The sequence below is a fragment of the Lontra canadensis genome, unplaced genomic scaffold (assembly GCF_010015895.1).
Source record: "Lontra canadensis isolate GAN:19392208 unplaced genomic scaffold, GSC_riverotter_1.0 scaffold4, whole genome shotgun sequence".
NCBI lineage: Eukaryota > Metazoa > Chordata > Mammalia > Carnivora > Mustelidae > Lontra > Lontra canadensis.
The window spans coordinates 43,409,490-43,424,975 of NW_022630998.1; the positions used below are offsets into that span (position 1 = coordinate 43,409,490).

General features: G+C 34.5%; 1 protein-coding gene across 11 annotated transcripts in view; it reads right to left on the reverse strand.

The window, feature by feature from the left end:
* The window catches only part of ERBIN (erbb2 interacting protein), a 124,250-nt gene that overhangs the window by 69,537 nt on the left and 39,227 nt on the right, over positions 1-15,486 (reverse strand). For all 11 annotated transcript variants that reach the window (XM_032849491.1, XM_032849509.1, XM_032849458.1 and 8 more), the window contains 3 exons: positions 11,634-11,681; positions 7,452-7,649; positions 4,120-4,237 (listed from right to left, as the gene is read on the reverse strand). In XM_032849491.1, the coding sequence (XP_032705382.1) occupies positions 4,120-4,237; positions 7,452-7,640 (307 nt within the window). In that variant the 5' untranslated portion in view covers positions 7,641-7,649; positions 11,634-11,681. The remainder of the gene's footprint in view (positions 1-4,119; positions 4,238-7,451; positions 7,650-11,633; positions 11,682-15,486) is intronic.

A 15,486-nucleotide genomic window follows, 5' to 3' on the forward strand; every position in this document is an offset into this window, starting at 1 on the left:
GTTTTTCTTCTTTCATGATCTTAAACAAACTGATTTATTGAAAGAGCTCAACTTAAACAACTAATAAGTACATTAGCAATTTCAGAAATTTGAAAACACAGGAGAAAAATACAGTGACTGTAATTTTCCTCATAATCAATTTAACTTCTCTGAGCTTAAAGTGAAGAGCGTTTTCCAGCAGTTGGTCCCTAATCATCAGATCTTCTCAGGTTCAATGAACTGTTTTCTGTTTTCACCACAAACTTTCAATTCATTCTTCCAGGGCTTTCTGACTCAATTAAAAAGAAAAGGCCTTAATTAACCTCTCTAGCATTCCTCTATCAGTTAGAAATATCTGAGCTATTCTTTCTGGTTTCTTTGCCTTATAATTTCCTGGCTCTGTATTCTGTGTGCTCAGACAGATGAATTAACAACTAGGTTAGTCTTCATTTCTTTTATCTCCCTTTCCCCACTAGCCTTCCCAATCAAATACGTAGCAGAATGTTTTAATCATCATCCGCATTAGTTTTCTGAAGAAGGACAGGCATTTGAACATAAGAAATGATTATTTCTCAAACACTAGTTGCTTTTTTGCAATGACTTAGGCGTGAACTTTATTTCTTTAAAAAGCTAACAATAAAGCAAAACTTAAGCCACAAAAGGAAGAGCAAATTAAACAAATTTACTCTTCAGTGCAGTTGCATTTAGGTGAGTTTAAGACAAAAAGGAGAAAAAAAAACAAGCAAACAAGTAAAAGGCAAGGGACTGATGATTACGGCACTTAAAATGCAGGGGAGATCCGTTCTCTGTGAAATCACAGAGAAAGAGAAGAAAAGAATACATAAATCACAATTTAATTTTTAGTGAAAATAAGTTGTAAGGTTTCACTGGCAGCAATAACTAATGTCATCCTCTTTCTGGGCAGAATACTTGAGTGCTTATTTTATTTTATTTTTAAAAGATTTTATTTATTTATTTGACAGAGATCACAAGTAGGCAGAAAGGCAGGCAGAGAGAGAGGAAGAGAAACAGGCTCCCTGAAGAGGAGAGAACCCGATGCAGGGCTCAATCCCAGGACCCTGAGATCACGACCTGGTCCGAAGGCACAGGCTTTTAACCCACTGAGCCACCCAGGCGCCCCCTTGAGTGCTTATTTTAAATATTCTCATCATATAGAAATTATTTCCAACTCCTCAAAAACACCAGCTGATATAATTATATAAAACAAGTTTTCTATATAATCAACAAAAACCCTGCTGAAACTAGAATTAAAAAAAGAGAAACACTACAGTCCAGTAGGTTGTCATAACTCACACACACTATTTTTTAAGAAGCTGCAAAAAGTTGAAGATATTAAGGACACCGATGCAACAAAACTGCACCATTCTCAATTCAAAGTAATAAACTCAGAGTCAATGCCATTTTTCAGGAGACATATGCAAGCATATTCATTACTGAGTGAAGTATTATCTTCATACCATGAAGAGTGATAGCAGTTTGCCGGCCTTTCCCAGGTGCATACAATTGTATTAGTAATATTCAAATTATTTCAGATGTCTTTCCTTATACTTTTAACATTTTCCATTTAAAAAGATCAAAAAGTAGAAAATACCCCTTTGGGATGGAATGTTAAACTTGATGACCTTCTAATGTCACAACAATTCTACAGTTCTGTGTGTTGACTTAACTATCAGCATGTAGAGAGCTACAACGACAGTGGATTAAGTTCCTCCTAATTTATCAAGTAAAACTTGTCACTCTAAAAAAGCAACAGGAATTGAAGCTCATTTCAAACTACCCTTAAAGAGAAGCTTCAAGCTGAGGAAATCTATTTAACTGGAATAAAATCATGAGGGGAAAAGTCACACAAACTAAAAACCTATGGACCTGAACTCTTCAAAATGTTGGTATCATGAAAAACACAAAAAGATGGGCAAACTGTTCCTAATTTTAAGAGACTGAAGAGACACAATTGAATACTATGTGATCTGTAACTGGGGGTGGAGGGGCAAATAACTAAAAAGGGCATTTTTAAGCAACAGGGAAAATGTAATGTCAAATTTCTTGAGAGTGATAATGATATTGTGGTTATGTATAAGGATTTCCTTGTTCTTGGGAAATGCTTCTTCCAATATTTAAAGTTCATGTCTGCAACTTAAAATTTTAAATAGGCTTACCAAATAGAAATTTTATATAAGCAACATTTTTTCCCTGAACATATTTAAATTCATATATTTTTTAAAAGAGAAAGAAACTAAACATGGCAAAATGCTAACAGAGTGTGAATCCATCAGTGTTCTGTCAATTTTTATGTAGGCTTTTAATATGGCTATGAAATTTTTTAAATAAACTGGAGAAAAACAGGATATAAATCAATCTAAGTAGTAATTAGATTCTAAGTTTTTACTTAAAACACAAATTTTTCATATCACAGAAAAACAATAATTTTTTAAGTAGGTTCCATACCCAACATGGGACTTGAACTCACAGCCTTGAAATCAAGACTTGAAACCAAGGCTCTGAGAACTGAGCAACCCAGTTGCCTCCAAATAACAGAAAATTTTTAACTCAAGAGTTAAATGTTTCAACAGAAGTTTAAAAATTTAGAAGTTTTGGGGCACCTGGGTGGCTCAGTGGGTTAAAGCCTCTGCCTTCGGCTCAGGTCATGATCCCAGGATCCTGGGATCGAGCCCCACATCGGGCTCTCTGCTCCGCAGGGAGCCTGCTTCTCCCTCTCCCTCTCTCTGCCTGCCTCTCTGCCTGTCAAATAAATAAATAAAATATTTAAAAATAAATAAATAAATAATAAAAATTTACAAGTTTTAAACTTAAAATTTATTAACTATAGACAACTAAAACTCAGTAAAAACTAACTACCATAACCTTCTCTGAACCCAAAATGAATATGAACACGTTATACCTCCTAACAAAGGATTTAATCCTCAAAGTAGAAGTATTAAATTGGTGACATGCCTACAAAATATACAATTATTTGGTATGAATTGCCCATAACTAAGATAATTAGGGTTTAATAAATGAAGGCATGCAAATAAACATGCATATTTATTTATTTACAATAACTTTTTTATAGAAATAGGTAGGCACAGTTGTAAATTCATAAAAAATTAACTGTTAATTATGAAAACAGGATGATTCTTTTAATCAGTCCTAAAATGGTTTTCATAATAAATCTTAAAATATAGAATTGATATAATACAAAGATCCCTCCTGTATATTCCTATCATCAAGACAAAAAGTAACTTTGCAACCAAGAGCTATCGAATATGATTGCTAGGCATTTACTGGTGCTACTACACTAAACTTTCTGGGACTTGTCAAGTTTTTTTCAAATGTTATAAAGAATTATTTGAATATAACTTGGAATTTAGTGTTTGTTGAAGTCTTTTCTTTTGGCAGACAATTTAATATTTATTCTCTTGTGATTTTTTTTTTTTTGTAATTATGTAAGAAACATGTTCATTCTAAAATTTTCAACTATCTACCTCTCTCTCTATTGGACCAGGTAAGCACTTAACATTTTGGAACGTTCCACATTATCTTCAGTGTGTATCAAACTAAGCCTAGACTATACGCAGCAAGAGAACACTGACCATGTCCTTTTATTTCTCATCATTAACTATAATCCTAGGTCCCAATACAGTACTTGGCAAAAGGTGGTCTTTAAATAAATATTCAATGATGTTCAGTTCATTTATAATGTTACACAAGTTTTTTTTTCAACCTAAACTATAACGTAAATATTTCATGCCAATATTGATGGAACTATATTAAATTCCTCGCTATGGCTGTATATAAATAGCATAATCAACAGCAGACACCACCATTGTTAATAGTTTCTCATCATTACAAATAATAGGACAATAAATACATGTAAATATATAAATTTAAGGATACCTAAGTATATACATGCATGTATCCACAGCATTTAATTAAAAGGTCATTTAAAAGTTTTTATAATTTATCTCCACATTGCTTTAAACTATCATATGGTAAGTTTTATATATATGAAAGTTAATACAACACTTTTTACTTCTGTATTTTTGTTTGTTAAAACACAATAGAAATCTTAATAAAATTACATGTTCTTAAGTACAGAAAGCCAGGGGGAAAAAATCTTACCATTCTTGCTGACATCCAGTTCCCTGAGATTAATGAGATTTGCAATAGATGCTGGTAATGTTGTTAAATCATTGTCTGGCAAACTCAGTTTGTGTAGAGACTGACAGTTAAAAAGTTGCTATTGAAACAAGGGAAGAAAGGATTTTGATTATTTAAGTTTCCTTAAATATTTCATTTGTTAACCTTTATACAAATAAATATTATTAGTGTGGTTAAACTTAATGAATTATACTTACAAAAACATTAGGAAAGATCTCTTATCGTTTCATGTTACTATGGGTCTGAACACAAGCAAACTAATCATTTATATCCTCATACTTCTGCCCTAAGCAAAATTTACTCAGAAAGAATAACAATGTGGGGGGCGTCTGGGTGGCTCACTGGATTAAACCGCTGCCTTCAGCTCAGGTCATGGTCTCAGGGTTCCAGGATAGAGCCCCATATCTGGCTCTCTGCTCAAAAGGGAGCCTGCTTCTCCCCACCCACCAGTATCTCTGTCTGCCTCTCTGCCTACTTGTGATCTCTCTGTCAAATAAAGAAATAAAATCTTAAAAAAAAAGAAAGAATAAAAATGTGGTGTGTTCTTATTAAAGTAGTAAAAAAATAAGTGGCTATTAAATATGGCAAACTTTGGAACTTGTATTTCAAATATTTTTACTCCAAAATGAAAATATACATAAATTAACCCCAAATATGACAACTGACTCAGAATGACTCAAAATATTTAATTCTGACTTGGGAGAACAAAAAAATTTATAAACAAATATATTCTTACACCAAAATCACAGTAATAAAATGTACTTATTTATTTTTATAAAATGTATTTAAAATAAAGTATATTTAACCAAAAGTGTAGGTAAATGGGTCACTTCTATACTTCATACCAAAAAACTGTGTGGAGCACAGAGAATTTTTAGGGCAATGAAAATACTCAGTATGATACCAAATCACAGACACATTTCATTATACATTTGTTTAGGCTCATACAATGTACAACACCAAGCATGAACCATACTATAAGCTATGGACTTTGGGTAATGATAGTTTTTCAATATACATTCATCAATTTTAACATAAATGCCACTCTGATAGAGAATGTTGACAATGGTGGAGGCTATGAATGCGTGGGGATAGCGTAGGTATATGAGAATTCTCAATTTTGCTATGAATCTGAAACTGCTCTTAAAAAGTAGTGTTTATTAGCAAATCAAACAAAAAACTATTATCAGGATAACACTGAATAAGCCCTTTTTAAGAAGAGCATTCTTCCAAAAACTGAAAGAAGTACAAGTGATTCAATTATCTGCACTATCACAGCAAGACTCTCTTTTCTATTCAATCACCAAGCTAAAACCCTACTAGTGCTTATTACAGAAAGGGACTAATCTTGGACTTCCAAGTTCTCCAGAATAACTAAGTAAGATAAATTACTTTCTAAAGAACAGTATGTAAGGAAACGGTAAATTACAAAGCACCTTATTACAACCTAGGGAAGTAATTCATAAACATGCAACCCATAATCTTTAATATTTTATCCACAACCATACACAGATTTCTTTATAAGACAATCTTGGATGGCACAGGCCTTTCAAATGTTTTTACTACTAACCACCAAAGGAAAAGCCTTTTTCAAAGCACTGTCATAAAACATGTATATACACGTGTACACACACACACATACACACACACAGAGAAATCTAACACATAGATTCCATGCACCAATGGACACATGCAACACACTGTACTTTCTATTCGATTTTAGTTATGGTTGCCAGATGAAATACAGGATGCCTGATTAAATTTGGATTTCAGATAAATAATGAGTAATTTTTTTAAAAGATTTTATTTATTTGTATGACACACATAGAGCACAAACAGGGAGACCAGGAGAGGGAGAAGCAGGCTCCTTGCTGAGCAGGGAGCCCAAGGCAGGGCTGGATCCCAGCACCCTGGGATTATGACCTGAGCTGAAGGCAGGTGCTTAACCAACTGAGTCACCCAGGTGCCCCAACAATGAATAATTTTTAGATGTACATCCTATTTATTGCATAAAACACACTTATACTAAAAAATACTCATTGTTCACCTAAAAATTATAATTTAACAAAGTGTTCTCTATTTCTATTTTCTAAATCCACCATGGTAAATCATAGCTCCTTTTTTTGGAAATGCCACACATGCTTATGAGTCACCAATACATCTCCATCCAGTTTTGATAAACACTACTGTTTGGGTAGTAAAACATTCTAACAAATTAAAACTACTGAACAAACTGAGGGTTGCTGGAGGGGAGGTAGGTAGGGGATAACCTAAATGTGTGATGGGTAATAAGGAGGGCACTTCTCATGTTGAGCAATGGATGTTATACATAAGTGATGAATACTAAATTCTATTCCTAAAACCAATATTACACTAGATGTTAACTAACTAGAATTTAAATAAAAATTTGGGGAAAAAAAGCTACCGCAGTTTTTCCATAATAAACAAGAAAATGAGTTGAGAATAAAGAGGCATTTTTTTAAGGATTAAAAAAAGTAGCCACTGAAAAATTTTAGCACAGAAACTGGTAATGTGAGACGATATAGCATGGCAGCAAAACAAATTTCCTCCATCTAGTTGTTCTTAGATTTCAGAAATGTTATGTCCCCCAAAACCTTTCCAAACAAACTAAAATGGGATAAATAGAACAATACCTCTAAAAACCTGCTTAATAACAAAATTATTAGGTGACAACAAAAGGACAATTTATTCTTAATTATAATAATGTAGATCAATGTCATTAAAACTAGAAAAAGTATTAATTTCTATTTCTGTCTAGCTAAATCTATTGGCTTCAGAAATCATGTAGTCTTACCTACCATAGGGGCTACAAAAAATGGAAATTAAATACAGACCTTTAACTTAAAACTTGCTCAAATACTCAAGCAATTAACTTGAAGAAACAAAGGTTAAAATTCTATTTAAAAAATACTGGAGGTGCCTGGTAGTACAGTTGGTTAAGCATCCAACTCTTGGTTTTGGCTCGGGTTGGGATCTCAGGGTTGTGAGATGGAGCCCTGTGTAGGATTCCAGGCTCAGCTAAGAGACTACCTGAGATTCTCCCTCTCCCTCTGCCCTTCTTCCTGTTCACATGCTCTCTTTCAATAAATAAATCTTTAAAAAAAAATTCAAGTTCTGTTGCATATCCTAAAATAAAATTAAACCAAAAAAGAAAAGAAAATAGAAACAATGGAAACACAAACATATTGGCAGCATTATGGTTACACCAGGGATATGGTATTTCTTGCATAAAAATAACCAAAGACAATTCTTAAAAGACTGTATGAATATACCTTTGGAAGCTCTTCAATCTGATTAGCATCTAAATAGAGCTCCTCCAAAGTTTTCTCAAAAGTAAAAATCTCTTTGGGAACCTGTTCCAAACTGCAGTGAGAATAATCAAGAGTAGTGACAGTCTCCTCTTCCCCTCGTAGACAACGACATGGTACCAACCGCACAAACAAACTTCGTTTTGTAGTCATTTTTAGACACTGCAATATTGAAATAAAAATACACTTAGTTAAAACACACGTTAAAATCAACAATTTTCCCAAAAATAACTCATTTATCACGATCTATGTAGCAAATATAAGTACATCCTTCTTTATACTCATACAATGGAATACATTCAAACATATTGTTACTGTCAGAATTTATATACATTTATATATACTGAATTTCAAATGAAACTAAGTACTTCTGTACTTTAAAAAATGACCTGTTAAATACCTATTTATATGCTTCTGTAAGAAACATGCTTTATGAGTCTTGCTTATTCTCAACTAGAAAAACCCTAATACAACAAAGATACTTCTTTAATTTCTGGGTAAGAGCTATTTTTTTTTTTTTAAGATTTTATTTATTTATTTGACAGACAGAGATCACAAGCAGGCAGAGAGGCAGGAGGGATGGGGGGGGAACAGGCTCCCCGCTGAGAAGAGAGCTGGAAGCGGGTCTCGATTCCAGGACCCTGCATCTGGCTCCTTACACCGCAGGAGGCCTGCTTCTCGCTCTCCCACTACCCTTGCTTGTGTTCCTACTCTCGCTATCTCTCTCTCTGTCAAATAAATAAATAAAATCTTTAAAAGAAGAAAAAAAAAAAAAAAGAATCATCACCCCTTTAACTTTCCAAGGCTCTTCCACATCAAAATTTCAATACATGCCAAGTGAATTTTGTTTCAATTAAATATTGGTCTTTTAATTTTTCTAAACAGCTTATAGGTCCTATATTTGTGTAAGGTTACACATTAGAGAATAAACTTGCTTCAATAAAGTATATACAGACTTCATTGTTTCAAACTAAATGGGAGAAAGGTTTAGTTCTGAATTAGTGAAAATTCTCCAGGCTAATTTTAACCTATCCATAGCTTAATTCCAACCAATCTAAGATTATATTACCAAAGACAAGCCTACGTCAATAAGTAAGAAAGACTGTTAATCAGTTAACAACTCTTTGTAAAATATAAATTCTCACCTTAATCAGAAGACAATTAGAATAACAGAATACTTCTAACCAGAGCCAAGATTATATTGAAGCCAGTGAGGGAAACTGCCTCAAGCACAAAATAGAAGGAGGCACCAAAAAAAACTTAATCAAATTAAATATTTTAATGCTTTATTTTTTAATTAAAATCACTGAAAATTAATCTGTTTATGAACAAAATGACTAATTTTTAAATAAGGACAGGAATGGTATTTTTTCTTTTGCCTCAGACTTCAATATGGCTCTGCAAGGCACTGCTACCAACTTCTATTTCAAATTACATGATAGTCTTAGAGTGTTTGACAACTAAATATTTCCCTCGCAATCTTTTTAAAAATAAGACTATTCTTAGTCAATCACCATGTGCCAGGCACTGTGCTAAGTTCTTTAGATAATATATGCATGTTCTCATTTCAAACTCATATATCTAAGACATGTACTATTATCCCTATTTCTCCATAAAGAAACTGTTCCTGTGCTCTTATTGCCTTATACTACTTCTCAATACATAATGATATATTAGAACTCAGGTTCTCAAGATGATTAAAATATCAATAGGTCTTTATTAGGCACTTCTCCTTTAGGGCTTACAAAAATAAAATACTGATGGGGTTCAGAACACACCACTCAAATACAGTACCTTGACATATTGAATACTTTCAACTGAAGGAATGTGAGAAAACAGCAGAAGCAGGAAGGTCATGCTGGCCTCCCCTTTTACTTCTCCACTGAAATAGGTCATAAAATCCTCATGTGAGAGGTGCCTTCCTTATACCTGGAGGAAAAGAGCAGCCCAATCTCTCAAGAATGGAGAAGAATCCTAACAAATGGGCTTTACTTAACTTCCCCCCAGTTTACTACACTTATGTCATACTCTGACCTATCATATTTGTACCCAAGTCTACACTCTTCATATCTAGCATAAATATATTAAGTTTTAATGGTTTCTTTACGTCATAACTCCTCGTAAAGGCTCCTGTGCCACTTAAAATTTGTATGAAATAAATTTGCATGCTTTCTCCTGTTAAAACTGTTTTTGTCAGGTTAGTTTTCAGACCCAGCCAAAGAACCTGAGAGGGTCAAGGAAAAATTCTTCCTCCACTACACTATGATGTCAAACATAAAAGTTTCTACATAAAATCTTTGTTTCATGGGAATATAACACATAGCATGGTGACTACAGTTAATAATACTGTACTGCATATTTGAAAACTACTGAAAGAGTAGATTTTAAAAGTTCTCATTTCAAGAAAAAAAATTTGTAACTACATATGGTGATGGATGTTAATTAGATTTTTTATGGTGGACACTTAGCAATACACATATATACTGAATCATCATTATGCTGTACACCTGAAAGTAATGTAATGCTACGTCCATTACACTTCAACAAAAAACAAAAAAAAGACTTTGTCAGCAAATATCCAGAAAAGTTTACTGAATATTTATTAATAATCTATGTTTATATGTGGGTGTGTTTTACTGATCAGAATAAGCAGTTTTGTTGATCTAATAAGAATTTCATTGCTGAAAAGGAATTCAGCTTATCCTTGTGTGTTTATGACATCCCCAAAATAAAAGATTCCAAAAATGAGTATGAAATTTCTTGCTCAAGAGATTATAAGATTTCAACTGATAATGAGTTAAGAGGACATTTAAGAACAATCTTAAGGGAACTCAATCTGCTCTTTCCAATGGCAGCCACTAGACATGTGGCCATTTTAACTTAACCATTTTTAACTTAAAATTCAAGTTAAATCAAATAAAATTAAACATCTAGTTTCTCGCACTAAGCACATTTTAAAAGCTCAATAGCCCCATGTGCGCCTATTGGCTACCATACTCAGAGAAGACAGAGAAAATTTCTCTCGGTGCAGAAATTTCTGTGGGACAGTGTTGGTCTGGTGTTTGAAAATATTCTGGTTAATCAAATTATAAATACTATACGCTTATATTTTTGTAATATGATAGTACCCAAGAACTTGGAAGATGTGGCCTAAAAATTTCTGAATCATAATGGATTTGGGAGTATAAATGCTAGCTGCGAAGAAAGGGCATGAAATGTTTACTACCAAATACATGTATTTAAAAGAGTGTATTTAGGGGCACCTGGGTGGCTCAGTGGGTTAAACCTCTGCTTTCAGCTCAGGTCATGATCCCAGGGTCCTGGGATCCAGCCCCACATAGGGCTCTGTTCAGCAGGGAGCCTGATTCCCTTCCTCTCTCTGTCTGCCTCTCTGCCTACCTGTGATCTCTGTCTGTCAAATAAATAAATAAAATCTTAAAAAAAAAAAAAAGAGTATTTATTTTAGATGCTATCATCTATGCAACATACTTGAAGCATAAGGCAATTTACAAGACAGAGTAATTGTTAATGAAGCTAAAACAACCTCCAAGGTTTTTCTGTAGTGGTAACCATAAACAGATCATGTTGCAGTCAGACAGATGGTCAGAAATTGTAAAACTTCTCAAAAGAGACAATGAATTCAGAAAAGGAAATCAGATGCTCTACAAAACAGTTTACATTTTAAGTAAAAATTTCCTGTGGACAGAGGCTACGAAGAGAGCAGTTTAGACCTCAGATTAAATTCAGCGGGCCTCAAGCCAATATTAAAATGGACCCTAATTTATCAGACTAAAACTGCTGACTGTTAAGAAAGGAGGGGGAACTTACTTATTGAGGGTACAGGAGGTAAATACCATATGGCAGAGAAAGGAATGCATAATAACAACCAAATAGAACCTCCATTACACAATATTATAAGGAAGTAAACCAAAGGAAGCCTGGCCTGTTCTAAAAAGGAAGTGATCAACATGGGAATGTTCATTAGAATTTTAGTGTTATGATAAGCAAGAGTCACTTTATAAATCAGACTTAACACGAGAGACATAAAAATATTCTTATCAAATGGAGAGAGAGAAACCAACTAAGAAAAAAAAGACATAACAATAAGCCAAACATTTTCTAACAAAAGAAATTAAAGCTACTTACCACTGGGTTGAATTTATCTCCCTGATGTTTCTTAATTGAGCCAACATTCTATGGAAACCAAAATAAAAAAACAAAATTAACAATAAAAATAGATCATTATGACTTTAAGGGATCATCTCTTCTAAATTCCTTCCTCAAAATGTAAATTATAATTCTCAAAAATTCACTAGTGTAAACACACAAATTTGCGAAATTCTAAATACATACCTAGCTTCTTAACAGTCACTGGATTGTTTTTAATATATTTGTTAACTGTGGTGAGCCCTCATCTATATCAAATAATAAATAACCACTTAACATTAAAATCCCATTTATCTGAACCTACTGAAAACAGCAAAGTTTTTCCAAGCAGATAAATCCAAATCACCAATTATATTTAAATTTAGTAGTTGGGGTTTTTTTTTTAAGATTTTATTTATTTATTTGACAGACAGAGATCACAAGCAGACAGAGAGGCAGAGGGGGAAGCAGGCTCCCCACTGAGCAGAGAGCCCGATGCGGGCCTTGATCTCAGGACCCTGAGATCATGACCTGAGCCGAAGGCAGAGGTTTAACCCACTGAGCCACCCAGGTGCCCCAAATTTAGTAGGTTTTTAAAAAATATTTCATTTATTTGAAAGAGAGCAAGTGAGAGTGAGCAGGATAAGGGGGAGAGAGAGAGACGGAGAGAGAATCTGAAGCAGACTCTGTGCTGAGCATGGAGCCCGACTCACGGCTCGATCTCAAGCAGGAGTTGGAGGTTTCACCAACTGAACTACCCAGACACCCCTAAATTTAGTAGTTTCTGATGGTTCTGTAAAGCAGACAATGGTTAACAGCTGATCATATTGTATTCCTCCCATTTAAGAAATCTTAGTTTCTTTGGGGCAGTAGTGGACCCAGTTAAATATCCACAATTGGAAGGCTCAGGGGTTGGAGGACGTAGTTGAGATCAGTGACGTATTAAGTCTGCTTTGGGGATGGAATGGGGCTGGTTATGGGCAAACATTTGTTTTCCTTATTCAGGGATAGATGTAAACATGTCTACTGCTGTAACAACAATCCTATGACCATAAGTCAACAAGTGGGAGTATTAAAAACAACTAATAAGGCTAACAAAGTAGAAAAACAAAACAAGTTGGGGATTTCTATAAGCACTACTGAGCAGCTGGACCAATGTTAACTACTGCCTTCTTCCGGATTTCCTGGTATGTAAGAAAACTAAACTCCCATTTATTTAAACCATTGTGAAGTTTTCTGTATCTACAGACATAATACAAAGTGAAATATTACATAGTCCATACTGCAAAGTAAAACAGCCTAAACCCAAAACAGTAACATTAATAAAAAGTATACATATCATAATCTTATTAAAAAATTCAGTAATGCTAATAAATTTGTTTCAACATTTTAGTTACCCTAAATTTACTAAGCTATTTTTCTCTGTGCCAAATGGTTTTAGTACTCCTGTTGTTTAAACTTCCCCACAAATTCCACTTACATTACATGTCACAAAAAAATACCTGTGTGTACAGCAAAGATGGTCACTAAATTTTTCATTCAGTATACTCCTACATATGTAATAATCTGGTAGAATGGATTTGCCAATAAACTGAAACAGAATATGGCTATGGAAGAGCAAGTTGGAGAGAAGAGAGATGCGAAACCTGTATTTAGAAACACTAGTTTATAGTACCTGATAGATGTTCTAGTGAGATCTTTAGTAAGCAGTTGAATATGGTCATTCAGAGATGTGGCGACAGAGTAGTAGCAAGAATAAAATGTAAATTAAGAGTCACAACATTTGATTTGTGAACAGATAGGAATAATATAGTTAAAGGAGCCCACTGGTAAATTTTTATAGAGATTTGGGCAACAATTCATAGACTGTCCTAGCAAGATGTCCACCAATAAAAAAGCTGCTCATGAGGAGGAAAATAGGACATACTTTTGGTGAAAAGGTATAACTAGCCAAATAAAACTCACATAGGGTATTTATAAAAAATATAGATTACTAAGCTTTCTTTCTAAAGATTCTTTTTTTCCAAGACATTATTATTTGAGAGAGAGAGCACGCGTGAGTGAGTGGGCATGAGAGTGGGGGGAAGAGCAGAGGGAGAGGACCATCAGACTCTACCCTGAGCATGGAGCTCAAGCTGGGTGGGAGCCACCCAGGCGCCCCTTTACTCGATCCCGGGACTCGAGGATCACGACCTGAGCTGAAGGCAGTTGCTTAACCAACTGAGCCACCCAGGCGCCCTGGAAGAGTTTTAAAAGGATAGGTATTAAGTGTTCTTTGAATACTCACCAGTGAAGCTATCTAGTCCTAGCCAGAGCAATTAGGCAAGGAAAAGAAATAAAAGACATTCAAACTGGAAAAGAAAAAGTAAAACTCGGGGGTGCCTGGATGGTTCAGTGGGTTAAGGCCTCTGCCTTTGGCTCAGGTCATGATCCTGGAGTCCTGGGATCAAGCTCCACATAGGGCTCTCTACTCAGCAGGAAGACGGTTTCCTCCTCTCTCTCTGCCTGCTTCTCTGCCTACTTGTGATCTCTGTCTATGAAATGAATGGATAAAATCTTTAAAAAAAAAAAAAAAAAAAAGAAAAACTGTCACTATTTATAGACCACATAATAGTATACGTAGAAGCCTCTAAAGACTCCAACAAAAAAAACTGTTAAAACTAATAAGTGAATTCAGTAAGTTGCAGGATACAAAAATCAGTTGATTTTCTACACACTAAAATTTTCAGAAAGAAAAATAAAACAAGCCCATTTATAATTATATCAAAGAACAAAATACCTATGAATAAAGTTAATGGAGTAAGTGAAAGACCTAAATATCAAAAATTCTAAGACATTAATGAAAGAAATTCAAGATACAAATAAATGATAAGCTATTCCATACCATGAACTGGAAGAATCAATAGGGATAAAATGTCCATACTACCCAAAGCAATCTAAAGAGTCAGTGCAATCCCTAACAAAATTCCAATGCCATTTTTCAAAAAATATGGTCAATTAATTTAAAACAAAGGAGCCAAGGATACGTAAGGGGTAAAGGACAGTCCCTTCAATGAATGATAGTGGGAAAACTACAGTCAAAGGCAGAAGAATGAAACTTGACCATTACCTTATATCATACACAAAAATTAACTCAAAATGGATTAAAGATTTGAACCTGGGGTGCGTGGGTGGCTCAAGGGTCCAAATCTTGATTTCAGCTCAGGTTATGATCTCAGGGTCATGAGATCAAGCCCTGTGTCATGTTCTACACTCTAACACAGAGTGTGCCTGTCCCTCTCCCTCCCCGAGCTTGCATGTGCTCTCTCTTCCTAATAAATAAAATCTTAAAAAAAAAAAAGATGAACTTAAGACCTAAAACCATAAAACTCATACAAGGAAACAGAGCTTAGATAAGCTTGACATCTGACAACAAAGGCAACATTAAGTAAATAGGACTACATCATACTAAAAAAGCCTCTGGCACAGCAAAAGAAACCATCAGCAGAAGGAAAATATAACCTACAGAAGGGGAGAAAATATATACAAGTCGTAAGTGACTAATATTCAAAACATATAAAGAACTCATACAACTTAATGACAAAAAGTCCAATTAAAAAATGGGCAGAAGGGGCGCCTGGGTGGCTCAGAGGATTAAACCTCTCCCTTCAGTTCCAGTCATGATCTCAGGGTCCTGGGATCGAGCCCCGCATCAGGCTCTCTGCTCAGCAGGGAGCCTGCTCCCCGCCCTCTCTCTGCCTGCCTCTCTGCCTACATGTGATCTCTCTCTCTGTCAAATAAATAAATATTAAAAAATAATAATAATAATAAAAATAAAAAATGGGCAGATTGGAAAAGACACTTTTCAAAAAAA